We start from the raw sequence: 21323 nt of genomic DNA on the forward strand, positions 1-21323 counted from the left end.
AATGGATAAATTCCTGACACTTGCACACTCCCAAGACTAAGCCATGAAGAAACTGAAACCTTGAATAGACCAATAACAAGGTCTGAAGTTGAGGCAGCAATTAATAGCCTACCAACCAAAAAACGTCCAGGTCCAAACAGGTTCACAGTCGAAATCTACCAGACATACAAAGAGGAGCTGGTACCATTCCTCTTGAAACTATTCCAAACAATACAAAAAGAGGGAATCCTCCCTAACTCTTTCTATGAGACCAATATCATCCTGATACTAAACCTGGCAGAGACACAACTAAAAAAGAAAACTACAGGCCAATGTACATAATGAATATTGATACAAAAATCTTCAATAAAATACTGGCAAACTGAATCCAACAGCACATCAAAAAGTGTATCCACCATAATCAAGTAGGCCTCATCCCAGGGATGCAAGGCTAGTTCAACATACACAAATCTATAAACATAATCCACCACATAAACAGAACCAAAGACAAAAACCACATGATTATCTCAATAGATGCAGAGAAGGCCTCTGACAAAATTCAACAGCACTTTATGCTAAAAACCCTCAATAAACTAGGTATTGATGGAACGTATCTCAAAATAATAAAAATTATTTATGACAAACCCACTGCCAATATCATACTGAATGGGCAAAAACTAGAAGCTTTCTCTTTAAAAACTGGCATTAGACAAGGATGCCTTCTCTCACCACTCCTATTCAATATAGTATTGGAAGTCCTAGCCAGAGCAAGTAGGCAAGAAAAAGAAATAAAGGACATTCAATTAGGAAAAGAAGAAGTCAAACTGTCCCTATTTGCAGATGACATGATCGTATATTTAGAAGACCCCACTGTCTCAGCCCAAGACCTCCTTAAGCTGATAAGCAACTTTGGCAAAGTCTCAGGATACAAAATCAATGTGCAGAAATCATAAGCATTCCTATACACCAATAACAGACAAACAGAGAGCTAAATCATGATTGATCTCCCATTTACAAATGCTACAAAGAGAATAAAATACCTAGGAATACAACTAACAAAGGATGTAAAAGACCTCTTCAAGGAGAACTACAAACCACTTATCAAGGAAATAAGAGAGGACACAAACAGATGGAAAAACATTCCATGCTCATGGTTAGGAAGAATCAATATTGTGAAAATAGCCATACTGCCCAAAGTATTTTATAGATACAACGCTATCCCCATCAAGCTACCAATAACCTTCCTTACAGAACTGGAAAAAACCACTTTAAACTTCATATGGAACCAAAAGAGAGCCTGCATAGCCAAGAAAATCCTAAGCAAAAAGAACAAAGCTGGAAGCATCATGCTACCTTTCTTTATACTATACTACAAGACTACAGTAATCAAAACAGCATGGTACTGGTATCAAAACAGAGATATAGACCAATGGAACAGAACAGAGGGCTCAGAAGCAATGCCACACATCTACAACCATCTGATCTTTGACAAAAATAAGCAATGGGGAAAGCATTCCCTGTTTAATAAATGGTGTTGGAAAAACCGCCTAGCCATATGCAGGAAGCTGAAACTGAATCCCTTCCTTACACCCTATACACAAATTAACTCCAGATGAATTAAAGATTAAAACATAAGAACTAATATTATAAAAAACCTAGAAGAAAACCTAGGCAACACCATTCAGGACATAGGCATAGGCAAGGACTTCATGACTAAAACACCAAAAGCATTGGCAACAAAAGCCAAAATAGACAAATGGGATCTAATTAAACTAAAGAGCCTCTGCAAAGCAAAAGAAACAGTCATTAGAGTGAACTGGCAACCAACAGAATGGGAAAAAATTTTTGCAATCTACCCATCTGACAATGGGCTAATATCCAGAATCTACAAAGAACTAAAGCAGATTTATAAGAAAAAAACAAACCCATTCAAAAGTGTGTTTAGGAGATGAACACTTTTCAAAAGAAGGCCTTTTTGTGGCCAACAAACATATGAAAAAATGCTCATCATCATTGGTCATTAGAGAAATGCAAATTAAAAAAAAAATGAAAAAAAAGAGAAATGCAAATCAAAATCACATTGAGATACCATCTCATACCAGTTAGAATGGCGATCATCAAAAAATCTGGAGACAGCAGATGCTGGAGAGGTTTGGAGAAAAAGAACACGTTTTCACTGTTGGTGGGAGTGTAAATTAGTTCAACCATTATGGAAGACAGTGTGGCAATTCCTCAAGGATCTAGAAATAGAAATTCCATTTGACCCAGCAATTCCATTACTGGGTATATACCCAAAGGATTATAAATTGTTCTGTTATAAAGACACATGCACACGTATGTTCACTGTGGCGCTGTTTACAATAGCAAAGACCTGGAACCAACCCAAATGCCCATCAATGACAGACTGGACAAAGAAAATGTGGCACATATACACCATAGAATACTATGCAGCCATAAAAAATGATGAGTTCATGTCCTTTGTAGAGACATGGATGAACCTAGAAACCATCATTCTCAGCAAACTGACATAAGAACAGAAAACCAAATACCACATGTTTTCACTCATAGGCGGATGACAATCGATGCACTTGGGCACAGGGAAGGGAAGAACACTCACTGGGGTAGGTGGTAGGGTAGAAGGGAGGGGAGGTGAGGGACAGCGGGGGGGGAGGGGCGGGGAGGTTGGGGAGGGATAACACTGGGAAAAATGTCTGATGTAGGCAACGGGGGCTGGGGGGAGGATGGAGACACAAACCACCATGGCATGTATGTACCTATGCAACAATCCTGCAGGATGCAGGATGTGCACAAGTACCCCAGAGCCAAAGTTAAAAAAAAAATTGTCTACATTCCCCATCTCCTCTTCCCCTATGAAGTATAGTATATAAGCAGCTGTACCCCATTGGGTTATTGGGCCATCACTCTTCTGTGATTTTCCCCCATGCATGTTAAAATAAATGTGTATGACCTTTTCTCCTATTAAAAAAAAATACTGTGTAAATATTGGTTCATTAATTAAAAAAAAAACCCACCTAATCCTAATCATTATGCATTTCCCCAACAAACTCAACAGAAAATCACTAAGGTTTATTTTATTTTATTTTTTTTTTGAGCCAGAGTCTTGCTCTATTGCCCAGGCTGGAGAGCAGTGGTATGATCTCGGCTCATTGCAACCTCCACCTCCTGGGGTCAAGCAATTCTCCTGCCTCAGCCTCCCGAGTAGCTGGGATTACAGGTGCCCACCACCACGGCCAGCTAATTTTTGTATTTTTAGTAGAGACGGGGTTTCACCATGTTGGTCAGGCTGGTCTCAAACTCCTGACCTTAGGTGATCCGCCCACCTCATCCTCCCAAAGTGCTAGGATTACAGGTGTTGAGCCACCACGTGTGGCCTTACCAAGCTCTATTTATACATTCTTAAACCACAAGTGTGTTTGCTTCAGATTCTTCATGTTGGATCTCATCTCATCATTCATGTCAGGACTTAAAAGCCTTGTGCATCTTTTAGTAGCAATCAATGAAATGAAAAAGGAAGCTATGTTCAATCAGCAAAGCATTAAAATCTATCTATTTGATAAATTATGGATGTGAAAGTAAGGAAAAGAGACAGAGATCTGTGGAGGGAAAAGAACTACAGTTTATGAAGCATATGTAGACAGTGAAAAACAATTGATATCCACTCCTACCATCCACAGTCTTGCCAAAGAGTGATGCTAAAATGATCATCAGGAAAGCATGGTTACTGAAAAGTGATCAGTGCTGACACGATCCCTCTGCATCTGCTACAACTGTTCCTTTCCCACTGTAGGTTGTTCCCAGAAGGATTCTACTGCGGTGTAGTAGCATTCCCATCTGGATCCCCCATCTACTGATTCATTTTGATTCCCACCATTATTATGATGTAAGGGAGAGATTTTTTTTTGTGCGTGCTTTTTCAGGCTAATAAGGTCATTTGAGATGAAGAAATCTCAATTTTCAGAAACTTTCAATTATTTCTTTCCTTCTAGACAATAATGTCCTTCTCTTAGGTCTTGTTTTTAGAGAAACCTCCTTCCATTTTCTCTTGGATACTTCTTGTCTGCTCTGTTTCATCAGCTTTGGGGATATCTGCTACCAGGGCTGATGATCAAGTTACCGAGGCAGTGATGGACTAGTCGAATGAAAATAGCCTGTTGGCCAGGTGTGGTGGCTCACACCTGTAATCCAAGCACTTTGGAGGCCAAGGCAGGTGGATCACCCGAGGTCGGGAGTTCAAGACCAGCCTGACCAACAAGGTGAAACCCCGTCTTAAAAAAAAAAGAAAAGGCCGAGCATGGTGGCTCACGCCTGTAATACCAGCACTTTGGGAGGCCGAGGCGGGTGGATCACGAGGTCAAGAGATCGAGACCATCCTGGTCAACATGGTGAAAGCCCGTCTCTACTAAAAACACAAAAAATTAGCTGGGCATGGTGGTGCATGCCTGTAATCCCAGCTACACAGGAGGCTGAGGCAGGAGAATTGCCTGAACCCAGGAGGCGGAGGTTGCGGTGAGCCAAGATCGAGCCATTGCACTCCAGCCTGGGTAACAAGAGCAAAACTCCGTCTCAAAAAAAAAAAAAAGAAAAAGAAAAAGAAAAAAGAAAATAGCCTACCTTGCAGATCACGAAGTCAGGAGATTGAGACTATCCTGGCCAATGTGGTGAAACTTCGTCTCTACTAAAAATACAAAAATTAGCTGGGTATAGTGGCACATGCCTGTTATCCCAGCTACTTGGGAGGCTGAGGCAGGAGAATCACTTGAACCGGGAGGTGGAGGTTGTGGTAAGCCAAGATCGTGCCATTGCACTCCTCCAGCCTCGTGACAGAGTGAGACTCAAAGAAAAAAGAAAAGAAAAGAGCCTGTCTTGTCTTCCTGTGGATTTTCTTCAACTGGGATCTGGGTAGACAATGTTGTGCAACTCTCTGTGATGGATGCACGCCTTTCAGATCTTTAGGGTTGAACATGAAGCAAAGATCACATTTCTTAACTTGCAACAGAGGATAGTGGCTGGGAGACAACTGCCAGAAGAATCCAGACTACAACCCACTGTGGGAGGGGAGAAGCTCACTTCCTTTGATCTTTACAATAAATGTAAAGCCCCAGGCAGGAAGAACAAGTATTTTCCCCATTACACAGATGAGAAATAAAGGGTGAGGAAAGTTAGGGCATTTACCAGAAGTACAGCAAGTAATGGTGAAGACAGAATTTGAGATCAGGTGACTTCGAATCTGGTCCTCTTTTTAGGACCAAAATGTCCAGAATTATTAAAAAATTCAAAATGAAGAAGGTAGGTTGGACAAATCTTTTTGCAAAACGGCAGCAGCAGGCATCTACGTCTGTATACCTGCCTGTGCACGTCCTTCGACCACAAGTTCAGGGAGGACAGATTTGGCACAGCACCATCAATAGTGTCTACTTGTTAAATTCACTCATTGATCCGTTATGTACTTTTTGGGCACCTACTACATGCCAGGCACTATTTCAGATAATGAGAATATAATGGCAAACAAAATAGACAAAGTCCCCATCCTAATAGGGCATACATTCCCAATGGAGAATATAGAAGATAAGTAAATAAATAAATATGCAACAATAGCATATAGTGACAAGTGCTACTGACGAAAACGAGGCAGGCTAAAATTAGAGAGTAATGAGGGTAAAATTTAACAGAAATTGGCCAGGCGTGGTGGCTCATGCCTGTAATTCCAGCGCTTTGGGAGACCCAGGCTAGCGGATCACTTGGGCTCAGGAGTCGGAGACCAGCCTGGGCATCATGGTGAAACCCCATCTCTACTAAAAATACAAAAGTTAGTCGGGCATGGTGACCATGCACCTGTAATCCCAGCTACTTGGGAGGCTGAGGCAGAATCGCTTGAACCCTAGAGGTGGAGGCTGCAGTGAGCTGAGATCATACCACTGCACTCCAGCTTGGGTGACAGAGCAAGACTCCATCTCAAACAAACAAACAACAAAAAACCCAAAAAGAATTTTTTTTTTTTTGAGATGGAGTTTCACTCTTGTTGCCCAGTCTGGAGTGCAATGGCGCAATTTTAGCTCACTGCAACCTCTGCCTCCTGGGTTGAAGTGATTCTCCCGCCTCAGCTTTCTGATTACAGGCCTGTGCCACCACGCCCGGCTAATTGTGTGTTTTTAGTAGAGACAGGGTTTCTCCATGTTGGTCAGGATGGTCTCGAACTCCCAACCTCAGGTGATCCACCTGCCTCGGCCTCCCAAAGTGTTGAGATTAAAGGCATGAGCCACTACGCTCGGCCCAAAAAGAATTTAACATAAATTTTTAAATATCCAGGATTACCTGACTTGTTGGAGTCCTGAAGGAAGTGAGGTGATGGGGTGCAGGAACACCTCAGGGAAGAGAGATCCTGGGTAACCAGGTGCATGTGCTCTGGATGCCCGTGGGGCCAGTGCATCTGGCAGAGTGGGTGAAAAGGAGAGCAGAGTGGAGAGAGGGGGAAGAGAAGTGACGATGGAAAGGATGTCTCCCTCAAATGACCTGTCACCCTAGACTCTCACCCTCCTGGGGCTGGCAAAGTCTGGCTATGCTTCTTTGTTATTGCTTGGACCACTGAAGAAATTAATTATTTAATTCCATTTAGTTGAAAGTAAGCTTAACATATGTGCAACAGCTAACAAAGGCAGGGATTCAAAGGCTACTACTTCTTTTAATACAAATTCTAGGTCACTATCTAACCTCCAACTGGTGTTTAGCAAAGAGAATTCACAAGTCATACTACCGCCTTATGTCTATGAGGTATATGCAGGCTTTGGAACTATTTTTATAACCATTGATTGTCCCATGTGATCCCTCTGCATATCCCAGGAGAGAGGTGGGTGCTCTTATGCCCTGCATATGGATAAATAAATCGAGGCTGAGGTTATGAAACCCAGTGACAGAACTGGGACTAGGACCTTGGTTTGCTGACTCCTGATTCAGGGCTCTTCTATAATAGCTCATAAGAACTCTAATTTCAAAGATTTCTTGTGGCTAAAGGAGGATAACCCTTTAGAGATATACATGAAATCCATATTCATGTAATAAGCAGAGTCAGAGGGAATTTTTTTTATTTTTGAGACGAAGTCTTGCTCTGTCGCCTAGGCTGGAGTGCAGTGGCACAATCTCGGCTCACTGCAACCTCTGCCACCCCAGTTCAAGTGATTCTTCTGCCTCTGCTTCCTGAGTAGCTGGGATTACAGGTGTACATCACTATGCCAGGCTAATTTTTGTTTTAGTACAGATGGGGTTTCATCATGTTGGCCAGGCTGCTCTCGAACTCTGGACCTCAAGTGATCTGCTTGCCTTGGCCTCCCAAAGTGCTGGGATTACAGGCGTGAGCCACTGCGCCTGGCCAGAGGGAATTCAACATAGGGAGTAACTAGTTCCCCAGGTATTAGGGGACTGAAGATGTAAAAAGGGTATATCCTGGGAACACAGAGATACTAGCTACAAGGAACGGTTCCCACGCCTAGGACTAGAGTAGGGGAAGTAGGTAGGATTGCTAGAACTTAGAGATTTAGGGAAGAGGCCTCAAAGAGCTGAGCCTCAGATCTCGAGAAGGGAGTGCTGCCCAGATAAGAGTCAGGACCTCTGAGCGTGAAGGAAGGATGCTAAAGGGAAGCTGGAAGCTGGGGAGGCTTCTTGCTCCTTCCGGTTTGCAGGTTGTCCCTGTTTGTGTCATCCCAGCAGTGGTTCTTCACCCTGGCATGGCAACTGGTTTCCTTTTTTTGCACTCCCAGAACAAGGCTCATCATGCCTCCTACTGGCAGAACCCAACAGGGAGCTGCAGGAGAAGAAGGTGGTTTGCAGAATCTCAGCATGAACCTGGAAGCTGAGGGTGGGTTTGGAGCTGATCAGTATCTCATATCAGCACACCATCTGACTGCAGGAATTGCCAGAAATTTAAGTGCCAGAGTATCCTATGTGTGACCTTTTTTCCTGTCAGGAATTCTACAGCATCTGATGGTTTGTTGGAATTTTGTTTGGTTTATGTTTTGTTTGCATACGTTTCATTCATTCAAGTCATTTTTTTTCCTTTTTTTTGAGTGTCATGATCACAGCTCATTGCAGCCTTGACCTCTTCGGCTCAAGTGATCCCCCCACCTGAGCCTCCTGAGGTGCTGGGACTACAGGCACGCACCACCATGCCTGGTTAATTTTTAAATTTTTTGTAGAGAGACAGGCCGCCTCACTATGTTGCCTAGGTGGTCTCGAACTACAGAGCTCAAGTAGCTAGTCTCCCAAAGTGCTGAGATTATAGGCATGAATCACTGTGCTCAGCCTTGTATTTCAATCAATCTAAGATACCATTAATTATAAAATGAACCATTCTTTTACATACCACTGAGAAAAGGAAAGTATTTCCAATTAAACTATGATACTTTTCTTTTTCTTTTTTTTTTTTTTTTGAGACGGAGTTTCGCTCTTGTTACCCAGGCTGGAGTGCAATGGCGCGATCTCGGCTCACCGCAACCTCCGCCTCCTGGGTTCAGGCAATTCTCCTGCCTCAGCCTCCTGAGTAGCTGGGATTACAGGCATGCACCACCGTGCCCAGCTAATTTTTTTGTATTTTTAGTAGAGACGGGGTTTCACCATGTTGGCCAGGCTGGTCTCAAACTCCTGACCTCAGGTGATCCACCCGCCTCGGCCTCCCAAAGTGCTGGGATTACAGACATGAGCCACCACGCCCAGCCAAACTATGATACTTTTCTAATCACTCACTTTTTAAAAAGTTACTGAAAGAACTTTTAGATTTAGACATATTTAGACAGCATATGTTTATTTACTTAGAAAAATATAAGCAAAATAAATTGATCCAAGGATTCCTAAAACTTCATACCCTCGTAATTTTCAGTAACACTAACTCAGTCAACAACATCCATACTTTTCTACGCAACTCTGTCCTTTTTGCCATCAAACATGTTGGTGATACAGCTTTAAAACAAACAAAAAGGCCGGTCGCAGTGGCTCACGCCTGTAATCCCAGCACTTTGGGAGGCCGAGGTGGGCAGATCACGAGGTCAAGAGATTAAGACCATCCTGGCCAACATGGTGAAACCTCATCTCTACCAAAAATACAAAAATTAGCTGGGCATGGTGGCGTGTGCCTGTAGCCCCAGCTACTCAGGAGGCTGAGGCAGGAGAATTGCTTGAACCCAGGAGGCGAAGGAGGTTGCAGTGAGCCGAGATTGTGCCACTGCACTCCAGCCTGGAGACAGAGCGAGACTCCATCTCAAAAAAACAAAAACAAAAAACACAACAAATAAACCAATTCAGCCGGGCGTGGTGGCTCATGCCTGTAATCCCAGTACTTTGGGAGGCCAAGGCGGGCAGATCACGAGGTCAAGAGATGGAGGCCATCCTGGCCAACATGGTTAAACCCTGTCTCCACTAAAAATACAAAAATCAGTTGGGCATGGTGGCATGTGCCTGTAGTTCCAGCTACTCAGGAGGCTGAGGCAGGAAAACAGCTTGAACCAGGAGGCAGAGGTTGCAGGGAGCCGAGATCACGCCACTGCACTCCAGCCTGGTGACAGATCGAGACTCCATCTCAGAAAAAAAGGGGTTTTCTCTGAGGTTGCTGACGCCTCTTCTTTTTATTTTATTTTATTTTATTTATTATTTTTTTTTTTTGAGATGGAGTTTCGCTCTTGTTACCCAGGCTGGAGTGCAATGGCGCGATCTCGGCTCACTGCAACCTCTGCCTCCCGGGTTCAAGCAATTCTCCTGCCTCAGCCTCCCAAGTAGTTAGGACTACAGGCATGTGCCACCATGCCCAGCTAATTTTTGTATTTTTAGTAGAGACGCGGTTTCACCATGTTGGCCAGGATTGTTTTGATCTCTTGACCTCATGATCCGCCTGCCTCAGCCTCCCAAAGTGCTGGTATTACAGGTGTGAGCCACCATGCCCAGCCATTTTAATTTTTCTAACACCTACCGCTTACATAGAAATAATGCCCCCTCTGCATGTTTTGATGCTGGCACTTTTGATGCAGGCACAGATGTAAGCAGTGAGAACTATGCCACACCTACCTCCTTGCCAACAGCTGATAATCACATAGAGGAAGACACTGATTTCAGAGATAAGAAAAAACAGGTGTCAGAAACATGGTACTCTCCATTCCTCCTCCGGAACCCTTCTAAAACCTTCAGCCCCTATATTCTGTGGATCCACACAAGCCCTCAAGAGCCATGTCAGGTTCCTTGAGGGGAAAAAGTCACTCTGCTTTTTTCTTCTCTCGTTAAAAACAACATAAACTAGACTTCTGAACCATTAATAATGTAGGGAGCTTAGAGACACTGTCCAAGATGAGCTGACCAAAGCAGAAGCAAGGCTGTTTGTGACTTCAGCATTTCCCCCATTAGCCATTGCAAAGCCACCTCCCAGCACTAGGTCCAACCTTAATCAACAACCACTGCTTCCTTTGCTTCCTGGACAGTTTCCTGGATAGGCTGACACCAGTCTGGCTCTATGTTCAAAGTTAGAAAATAAAAGTAGTTTGTTGCAATAAGGGCTAAGATTTTAAGACACAGCATAAGAAATACTGAGTTCCAGTCCAGCCCGTGTTCACTTCAAAGCTAGGGCAGGCCGGGAGCAGTGGCTCACACCTGTAATCGTAGCTGTTTGGGAGGCTGAGGCGAGTGTATTACCAGAGGTCAGGAATTCTAGACCAGCCTGGCCAACAGGGTGAAATCCTGTTTCTACTAAAAACACAAAAAAATTAGCCAGGAGTGGTAGTGCATGCCTGTAGTCTCAGCTACTTGGGAGGCTGAGGCGGGAGGCTCGGTTGAACTGGGGAGGCAGAGGTTGCAGTGAACTGAAATTGTGCCACTGCATTCCAGCCTGGGCAACAGAGTGAGACTCTGTTTAAAAAAAAAAAAAAAAAACCTAGGACAAACTGTACTACTTCTTTGTTTCTTTTTAATTTTTAATTTTTTCGAAATGTGGGGTTCTGCTATGTTGCCTATGCTGGCCTTGAATTCCTGGGCTCAAGCAATCCTCCTGCCTTGGCCTTCCTAAATGCTAGGATGACAGGTGTGAGCTATCATATCTAGGTGCAACTATTTTTATGTAATTTACTCGATCATTTAGAAATGTATCTCCAGGTCTTGAGATGACATTTGCATCGGCAACTCTCAACTTCTCAGTTTTAGGCATTCTCTATTGAGTTCCCACAAGGAAAGATGATTCAGCTTCTTCTCTCCCTCCACTCCTCCCACCATCCCGTCATATACTCAATACCTTTCTCATTACCCCCAGTAGAGTTAAAATCTGTTTTTGGTCAGTCAACATTCAGTGTTTATATAATTAAGACTATGTAAATCCTATTCACAATTCTGTGACTTTTCTGTTATCACTTTTCCTTACTTTTCATTTCTCTGCAGTTATTATTTGCTTAGTTTTCTATGTACTTATACAATTTCATCAAAGAGCTGCGATTCCAGTTCCTCACAATTTCACATTTAAAAGCATAAGATCTAGTCAAAACCTTGTTCATTGAAATACTGCCCCTAGACTGGGCATGGTGGCGCACACATGTAATCCCAGCACTTTGGGAGGCTGAGGCGGGTGGATCACCTGAGGTCAGTAGTTTGAAACCAGCGTGGCCAGCATGGTGAAACCCCTTCTCTACAAAAAATCCAAAAATTAGCTGGACACAGTGGCGCATGCCTGTAATCCCAGCTACTCGGGAGGCTGAGGCATGAGAATTGCTTGAACCTAGGAGGCAGAGTTTGCAGTGAGTGGAGATCATGCCACTACACTCCAGCCTTGGCAACAGAGCAATATTCTGTCTCGAAAAAAAAATATTGTCCCTAATAGTGAAAAAGTCAAAGTAAGCCAACTATCCAGCAACAGGGAACTGGTTAAATACAGTACTGCTGTTTCATGAAGTGAAATACTTTGGAGACCTCAAAAAGAATAAGGCTGATTAATAAGAATTGATATATATATATAAATAACTAAGCCTTCAATTTCTATTATGTCTACCTGTAACTCCGTAATATTTTAGAATGAGCATGTGCTTTTGTAATCAGAACATAAGAACATTTATAAAGTAATGGGAGAAAACGAACCCGAATCATATTAGGTTGGTGCAAAAGTAACTGGTTTTTTTGCCATTACTTTTAATGGCAAAAGCTGCAATTACTTTTGCACCAACCTAGTATTTTTTTGCAGTTACTTATATGACCAATCAAATTTTTAAAAACAATTTTATTTAGTTGCTGGGAACAAGTCTGATTTTCTTTTCCCCTCAGCTATACATGTTTGGCTTGTAGGCCAATCATCTTAGAGATGTCTGAACAGAGATTCAGCTTTGAAAGAAGGAAAACCAGAAGTTTCATACTTCTAAAGGAAAATGTTTGCAGAAAATCAGTGAAAAGGAGTGATTATAAAGGAAGCATTTCTTTATCATCTCTCAAAGCAAATACTAAATTAGTTTCCTCTAAGCACTCTACTGATGAAAAAAGTTTAAAAATAAATTACAGACAGTAAGATGCTTCAATTTCATTCCGGACAGCTGCAGGACGGCGCAGTCTCTAAGGGGACAAGCCCAGGGGGCGTGACTCGGCCAGAGCTCGTTCTGGAAGGCCGCTTAACCAATAAGCTCCTTGGTTTCCAGGGCTCAGCATAAAAATGCCGCCCTTTCCGTTCCTACAGTGCTGTGATGCAAACGCCACGACAGCTTTGGGTTACCTACATTAACAGCGCGCGGCCTTCAAGGCTCCTAAAAGGACTTTCACAAACACCTTCCATCAGGCCAGGCCTGCAGGTGTGACGGGGGCAGAGGCAGGCTGCCCCCAGGCCTCTGGACACTGCGTCAGGGCGCACACGCTGACAGCGTGGCTTTCTGGGGGCCGGGGACGTCTGGGAGAAGCTGACTGAAATAGAAGATGGATTCCCTAGGCCCTAGGAGATGAAACGTCCCACCTCTGCGGGTTCGCGAGTCCTTAGGATCCAAGCTGGGCTCCCCAGGGCCGGGGCCGCTAGCTCCACATCCCCATTCCCTTCCCCGTCCCCACCCCATCCCCTGCTCTGCCACAGGCCCAGGCGAGAACCACGTACCGAAACGAACGGGACGCGCAGGCGATCCCCCTGCAGCCGGTTGAAGGCGGGGAACGTGCTCCAGGCGAGGAACCCGCCGCTCTCAGGTCCCAGCAGGGCCACGAGCAGCACCTGGTGCTGGAAGCGCACCGTCGGCTGCTCCTCGTAGCTGCTCCGCTTCAGCCAAAACCCTGAGTTAAAGAGGGCGGTGGGGAAGTAGTCAGGGATGCTGGCTCCGGCCGAGAGCGCCCGGGGAGCCCCGTGGCACAACGGCCGGGGCAAGCTCACCGTGGCTCCGGAAGGCCACCAGCAACGGCGGGATGTACGTGAGCGCCGCGGCCAGCAGCAGGAACAGCGCAGCTTTGGAGCAGAGTCCCGCGCGGTAGCTGCGCTCTACCGGGTGAGAGAAAAGCTCGTAGAGCGCCATGAGCTCCGCGCCCTGGCACGCCGCGAACCAGGTGATCAAGTTTGGCTTCTCCTGGTTGCCATCGCCTCGGTCTCACGGCAACCGAAGGCGCCCGGAAAGGAGCCAATAGCAAGGACGCACGGAAAGGAACCCGTGACGGGGGCGGGGTTAGCGGGCGTGGCGGCCGCCGAGGGGATGCTCGGACGGTTTTTGGCGCTGAGTGCTTTTGCGTAAAGGCTGGGCGGCGATAGTGTTTCGTGGACCAGAGTCGTGGCTGTTGTCTGTGTTAACTTTTGTGTAAAATAAGATGCCCATAAAAGTTGACTTGAACACTGTGGAGGAAAAGATAAATATTAAATTTTAACTCAATCAAACATGGACAAAACGGTCACCAAGTCCCGTACAGGTTGTGTGAGCCCCTCGAGGTGTTCATCCAGCGAAGTTTCGGAGAAATCTCTATTTCAATCTATTCCTCTAGGTTAGTTATTGAAAAACAATCGCAAAAACAAGATCTTTCAATGTTTCTTGAGACAAGTGGTGAAGGACCCTCGTGACTGGGCCTCATGCCAAACAACTTGTTACCAAAAGAGCTAGGGTCCCTGACCACGCCAGAGCTTCATGAGACCTCTCCTTGTCTGCACGAACGTTGCTTCCCAGTCTGGAGGTGAATCCTCCATAGTCTGGCGAGTGTAATGTCCGACTCTGGAGCCCAGGCTGTTGCTTCCCAGTCTGGTGGTAAGTCCTCCCTAGTCTGGTGAGTGTAAATATATATATGTCTTTTTCCTTCTCCCCTTCCCATTGCAATTTGCTTCTTATATCAATCTGCTTAGTATATTAATTTGCTTATTTTATCTGCATTGTCATTTACGTGGGATCAAGCTTGTTTACACTTAAAGGTATTGTGTGTGTGTGCCTTTTCTTCTCCCCTCGCGTGTGTCCTGCACAGAACAAACATCTGCTTTTGTGTCACCTGTTAACCCCCAGTGTGGTTCCTACTGAAGTCCAGCCAGTTACAAGCCTGGCTGTGGTCCTGGACCTGGTCCTGGGCTAAGACCAAAGCCAGGTGCCTTTGCCCCCAAATTTTCTGTTGCTTCCACTATGCTCCAATGCAAGACAGACACGGAAACACAAATCCCCTGGCTCTTCGAGGGATAGAGAGGAATTACTCCAAAGCTCTGATGCACTTCATTAACCTTGTGTTGGGTACAAGCTCAGCCACAAGTTTTACAGGAAGCTATGGTCCTCCCTAAAGATCACTGGTTTATTGCTTAATTGAATGCTTACATCCCCTCACTGTCCCCAACCAATATTTTGAACATGGTAGAAGGACTTTTTTTTTTTTTTAATCTATGGTCCACAGCCAAGTTCTTCACCAAATGGCCCTGAATGGCTGGGCGTGGTGGCTAACACCTGTAATCCCAGCGCTTTAGGAGGCCAAGGTGGGTGGGTCATCTGAGGTTTGGAGTTTGAGACCAGCCTGCCCAACATGGTGAAACCGCATCTCTACTAAAAATACAAAAATTAGCTGGGCATGGTGGCAGATGCCTGTAATCCCAGCTACTATGGAGGCTGAGGTGGGAGAATCACTTGAACCTGGGAGGTGGTGGCTACAGTGATCCAAGATGGTGCCACTGCACTCCAGCCTGGGTGACACAGCAAGACTCGGTCTCAAAACAAAAACAAAAACAAAAAACAATAAGGGTGTGATAGAATGTTAGGAAGAATAAAAAAAAAGAAAAAAGAAAGAAAACCCAAAAAACAATAAGGGGTTGTGGAGTTCAGTGTTTTATCATGCAAATAAAGCCTCCAGGCTTCAAAGAGAACAGATTGTAAAGGTTTCTTATCAGACTTAAAGAGTCTGTTCTGTTACTATCAGCCTTACTGTCTCTGTGTTGATGTTAATACTGGTCAGCTGGGTCTGAATTCCAAAAAGAGGAGGGTATAATGAGGCATGTCTGACTCTCCCATTCCCGTCATGGCCAGAGCTAGTTTTTCAGGTTAACTTTGGAATACCCTTGGCTGACAGAAGGGTTCCATTCAGAGGGTTGGGGGCTTAGAATTTTTTTTTTTTGAGACAGAGACCGAGTCTTGTTCTGTCACCAAGCTGGAGTGCAGTGGCACCACCTCGGCTCACTGCAACCTCTGCCTCCTGGGTTCAAGTAATTCTCCAGCCTCAGCCTCCTGAGTAGCTGGGACTACAAGCATGCACTACCATGCCCAGCTAATTTTTGTATTTTTAGTAGAGATGGGGTTTCACCATGTTAGTCAGCATGGTCTCAATCTCTTGACCTCATGATCCACCCACCTCTGCCTCCTAAAGTGCTGGAATTACAGGCATAAGTCACCGCGCCTGGCCTGGGAGCTTAGAATTTTATTTTTGGTTTACAGTACACCAGGATAGGGTCATTGAGTAAGGGGTGAGGAAAAACAGAAATCAGGGAGACCAATCAAGAGGCTGTTGAGGCCAGGTGTGATGGCTTAGCTTAGCACTTTTGTCAGAGATGTTTGAACCAGAGAGCCTTCCATATTGAATGGGGGCTGGGTAAAATAAGGCTGGGACCTATTGGGCTGTCTTCCCAGGAGGTTAGGCATTCTTGGTCATAGTATGAGCTAGGAGGATGACATAAGATACAGGTCACAGAGACCCTGCTGATAAAACAGGATGTGGTTAAAAAGAAGCCAGCAAGGCTGGGTGCAGTGCCTCGCACCTGTAATCCCCGCATTTTGGGAGGCTGAGGTGGACGGATCACCTGAGGTCAATAGTTCGAGACCAGCCTGGCCAACATGGTAAAACCTTGTCACCACTAAAAATACAAAAAAAAAAATTAGCCAGGTGTGGTAGTGGGCACCTGTAATCCCAGCTGCTTGGGAAGCTGAGGCAGGAGAATTGCTTGAACCTGGGAGATGGAGGTTGCAGTAAGCCAAGACTGTGCCATTGAACTCCAACCTGAGTGACAAGAATGAAACTCTGCCTTAAAAAAAAGAAAAAACCAGCCAAAAGCCACCAAAACCAATATGGCCTTGAATGTGACCTCTGGTCATCCTCACTGCTCATCATATGCTCATTGTAATGCATTAGCATGCTAAAAGAAACTCACACTAGTGCCATGACAGTTTACAAATGCCATGGCAATGTCCTGAAGTTACCCTATCTAGTCTAAAAAGGGGAGACACCCTCAGTTCTAGGGAAATCTCTGCCCTTTTCCTGGAAAACTCATGAATAATTTAACCCTTGTTTGGCATATGGATCAAGAAGTAACTCTAAATTTACTCAGTTGAGTAGCCCATACTGCTGCTCTGCCTATGGAGTAGCTATTTTCTTACTCTATCGACTTGCCCCAAATTCTTTTTTGCGTGAGATCCAAAACCCCTTTCCGGTAACACTTTGGGAGGCCAACACATGAAGACTGCTTGAGCCCAGGAATTAGAGGTTGCAGTAAGCTGCGACTGCACCACCGCACACTAGCTTGGGTGACAGAGCGAGACTCTGTCTGAAGAAAGAAAAAAAAAAGTCCTGGAAGGATCACACTGCAGTGTCAGGAGATAATGTGAGGTTTGTGTTAAGCGGAGTCCAGTAGTTGCTGCTACTACTTTGAAAGCAACCTCAAAGTGGCTTTTAGATGAAGACAACAGCTGACATCCTAACAACACAGACTAATAGCAAGGTCAAGACTGCCCATTTGGGAAAACTATCCCAGGGTCCAAGGTGACAATGTCATCAGCCATAAAATGCTTTTGAAATAGTGGGTTCAATACTACTGGTTTTTGATTAAAAGCTTTTCTGGGATGGCAATGTAGGGTTTTTTTTTTTTTAATTATTTTGTTTTTTTGAGACAAGGTCTCTCTCTGTCTACCTCCAGGGCTCAAGTACTCCTCCCGCCTCAAGCACTCCTGAAGAGCTGGAGCTACAGGTATGTGCCACTAGGCGTGGCTAATCTTTTTTTTTAGATGGCGTTTCACTCGTCACCCAGGCTGGAGTGCAATGCACGATTTCAGCTCACCGCAACCTCTGCCTCCTGGGTTGAAGCAATTCTCGTGCCTCAGCCTTCCAAGTAGCTGGGACTATAGGCGCGTGCTACCACGACTGGCTAATTTTTGTATTTTTAGTAGAGACAAGGTTTCACGTGTTAGCCAGGATGGTCATGATCTCCTGACCTCGTGATCAGCCTGCCTTGGCCCCCCAAAGTGCTGGGATTACAAGCGTGAGCCACTGTGCCCAGCTGGGCCCGGCTAATCAAAAAAAATTTTTTTGAGCCGGGCGCTGTGGCTCACGCCTGTAATCCCAGCACTTTGGGAGGCCAAGGCGGGTGGATCACGAGGGTCAGGAGTTCAAGACCAGCCTGGCCAAGATGGTGAAATCCCGTCTCTACTAAAAAAAATCTCCAAAAATTGGCCAGGCATGGTAGCAGGCACCTGTAGTCCCAGCTACTCAGGAGGCTGAGGCAGGAGAATCACTTCAACTCGGGTGGCAGAGGTTGCAGTAAGCCAAGATCATGCCACTGCACTCCACTCTGGGTGACAGAGTGAGACTCCGTCTCAAAAAGAAAAAAATTTTTTTTTGGCTGAGGCAGGAGAATTGCTTGAACCTGGGTGGTGGAGGTTGCACTGAGCCAAGATAATGCCACTGCACTCCAACCTAGGTGACTCCATCTAAAAAAAAAATTTTTTTTTTAAGAGACAAGGTCTTGCCAAGTTGCCCAGGCTGGTCTTCAGCTCCTGGGCTCAAGTATCCTTCTGCCTTGACCCCCAAAGTACTGGGATTACAGGAGTGAACCACTGCACCTGTCCCCAAACTGCACATTTTAATCATGTTCCTTTCTCCTTTATAGAAGCTCCTATTCAGGGTCTCTTGAATTAGGTTAGAACTTCTGAATGTTTGCATCAAAGCTTTCCAACATTTTATTTACTTATCTATACTGCTTTCCTGTTTCCTCTTCCAACCCTTTTAAAGGAAAAGTTTACCCATTGAAAAATGTATACCCTTCTCTCCATATCAGAAGACACATTCTCCATGAAGTCTTCCTTGCTAATTCTCACTTGGCTTTGTGCTGACCCCCATTGCCCCAGCAATGCCTCAGTATCCAGGTTCACATACCTCTCCAACATTTGAAATTCACTCTCTGTGTTTTATAGATCTGTTAATGTGTAATTACATTGCATAGATTCATTATCCTATTTCTCCTGCTGACTTACCTCCTCAACTAACCACCCGCTCAAGGAAGGCATCCATTGTCCTTAGAACACTCCATAGCTAAATACAATGACCCAATGTGTAAAGAAGGTGATACGTAACATCAAGGTGGATGAGATATGCCAATTAGAAGGGTGAACTGGGAAAAGACACCAAGAAAGTAGGTAAGGATGGAAGACCAAAGTGCATTGCACAACATTGAGACCATTAGGAGACGTGTCTGTGAGTTGGTGAGCAGTGAAACTTGCCCCTCTCAGCTCTTTAACATGCAAGGCAATATACATATATCTTGGATTAGGACACAATGACCAACTCTGTAAAGGGAAGCAGCGGTGTTGAGTGCAACTTCTAACTCCTCCACTGGTTCACTGAGATGATGAACTACCATCTTCATTCTTCAGTGTTTAATTCTGTTTGTAGATAGGTATTTTCATTTATAAATTCACTGTCTATCTACTTTTACCCACATCAATAGCTTTAAATATTTCTCTCTAAATCTGAGACTCATAGCACCATCTACCAACTCTACATTTTCGCTTGGATATGTCTCTTGGACATTTCATATTTAATATCTCTAAAACCAAACTCTTGTTTTACACTCCCCAAGCTGGCTCCACCCTATTTCAGTAAATGGCATTTCCATCCTTCCAGAAACCTTGATTTTGATCTGTCCCTCATTATCTTACATCCAATCTATCAGCAAACGTTACCAGTTCTACCATCAAAATATATCCAGAATACAACTACTTCTGTCAACCCCAGCTTGGCCTAACCCAACATCATCTTTCACCAGGATGATGAATAGCCTCTCAACTATTTTCCTGCTTCTACCCTCAGCTCCTACAATATACTAAGCTAGCCTTTTGAAAAAGGAAAGTCAGACTGTGCTACATCTCTGCTTAAAACCCTATACTGGGCAGGGCACGGTGGCTCATGCCTGTAATCTCAGCACTTGGGGAGGTTGGGGCAGGCCAGTCACGAGGTCAAGAGATTGAGACCATCCTGGCTAAGACAGTGAAACGCTGTCTCTACTAAAAATACAAAAATTAGCTGGCCATGGTGGCATGTACCCGTAGTCCCAGCTACTCAGGAGGCTGAGGCAGGAGAATCACTTGAACCTGGGAGGCGGAGGTTGCAGTGAGCTGAGATTGCACTCCAGCCCAGCAACAGAGCAAGATTCTGTCTCAAATAAAACCAAACCAAACCAAACAAAACAAAAAAACGTACACTGACTTCTCATCTTATTCTAAATAAAATCCAAAGTTCTCTGCATGGAATTTAAAGCTCTACACAGTTTTGTTCTAGATCTCTTTGAATTTGTCTTGTAACACAACTCTCCTCTCTCACTTAGCTCCAGCCACAGGGCTTCCCTAGAATGTGTCAGCCACTTTATCTAATTAGCATTCCATCCCACCACACTCTCTAGTCACCTGCCCTGCCTTATTTTTTTAAACAGCACCTATCATTACCTGACATATTTATTTTTTGTCTTGTCCCACTAGAATATGTCAGGGGGACAAGAATATGTCATGCTCCCACCCATGAGAACAGGGGTGTCATCTGTCTTCTTCAGTTTTTCCCCAGCACCTAGCACGAAGCTCTTACATGCAACAACAGTAATTTCTAAGTAGGAAATTCAAAGCCTTTTTCACTTCACTAAAAACAAACAAACAGGCTGGGTGTCGTGGCTCATGCCTGTAATCCTAGCACATTGGGAGGCTGAGGTGGGAAGATCATGAGATCAGGAGTTCGAGACCAGCCTGACCAACATGGTGAAACCCCATCTGTACCAAAAATACAAAAATTAGGTTGGACACAGTTGCTCACGCCTGTAATTCCAGCACTTTGGGAGGCTGGGGCAGGTGGATCACCTGAGGTTGGGAGGTCCAGACCGGCCTGACCAACATAGAGAAACCCCGTCTCTACTAAAAATAAAAGATAGCCAGGCATAGTGGCGCATGCCTGTAATTCCAGCTACTTGAGAGGCTGAGGCAGGAGAATCGCTTAAACCTAGGAGGTGGAGGTTGTGGTGAGCCAAGACAGCGCCACTGCACTCCAACCTGGGCAACAAGAGCGAAACTCTGTCTCAAAAACAAAACAAAACAAAACAAAAATACAATCATTAGTTGGGTATGGTGGTACATACCTGTAATCCCAGCTACTCAGGAGGCTGAGGCAGGAGAATTGCTTGAACCCAGGAGGCGGAGGTTGCAGTGAGCTGAGATCAAGCCACTGCACTCTAGCCTGGGTGACAGAGGGAGACTCCATCTCAAAAAAGACAAAAACAAAAACAAAACAAAAACAACCAACAAACAAAAAACCCAAAACCCAACCAACCAACCAGCCGAACAAAAACCAAACAGGTGCAGTGGCTCACACCCAGCACTCTGGGACTTTGGGAGGTCGAGGTGGGCAAATCACTTACTTGAGGTATGAAGTTGGAGACCAGCCTGGCCAACATGGCAAAACCCCATCTCTACCAAAAATACAAAAATTAGCTGGGAGGGGTCGTGCATGCCTGTAGTCCCAGCCCCCCGGGAGGCTGAGGCAGGAGAATCGCTTGAACCCGGGAGGCAGATTTGCAGTGAGTCGAGACTATACCACTGCACTCCAGCCTGGGCAACAGATCAAGAGCCTGTCTCAAAAAACAAAAACAAAGACAAAGGAAC

At 44.9% G+C, this 21323-nt stretch overlaps 1 protein-coding gene across 2 annotated transcripts in view; it reads right to left on the minus strand.

The window, feature by feature from the left end:
- Window positions 1–17462, minus strand: part of TMEM231 (transmembrane protein 231) — an 81412-nt gene extending 63950 nt beyond the window's left edge. Inside the window, exons 1-2 of one of the 2 annotated variants that reach the window (XM_064383324.1) lie at window positions 13346–17460; window positions 13079–13248 (exon numbers count right to left, since the gene is read on the minus strand). In XM_064383324.1, coding sequence (XP_064239394.1) covers window positions 13079–13248; window positions 13346–13484 — 309 coding nt within the window. In that variant the 5' untranslated portion in view covers window positions 13485–17460. Of the gene's footprint in view, window positions 1–13078; window positions 13249–13345 lie in introns of both variants that reach the window. The other variant, XM_064383325.1, reaches the window with a different exon arrangement.
- Window positions 17463–21323: the final 3861 nt, after the last annotated feature.

This window comes from Aotus nancymaae, unplaced genomic scaffold, assembly GCF_030222135.1.
Source record: "Aotus nancymaae isolate 86718 unplaced genomic scaffold, 86718_ANA_hifiasm-v0.15.2.pri h1tg000030l, whole genome shotgun sequence".
Taxonomy (NCBI): Eukaryota; Metazoa; Chordata; class Mammalia; order Primates; family Aotidae; genus Aotus; species Aotus nancymaae.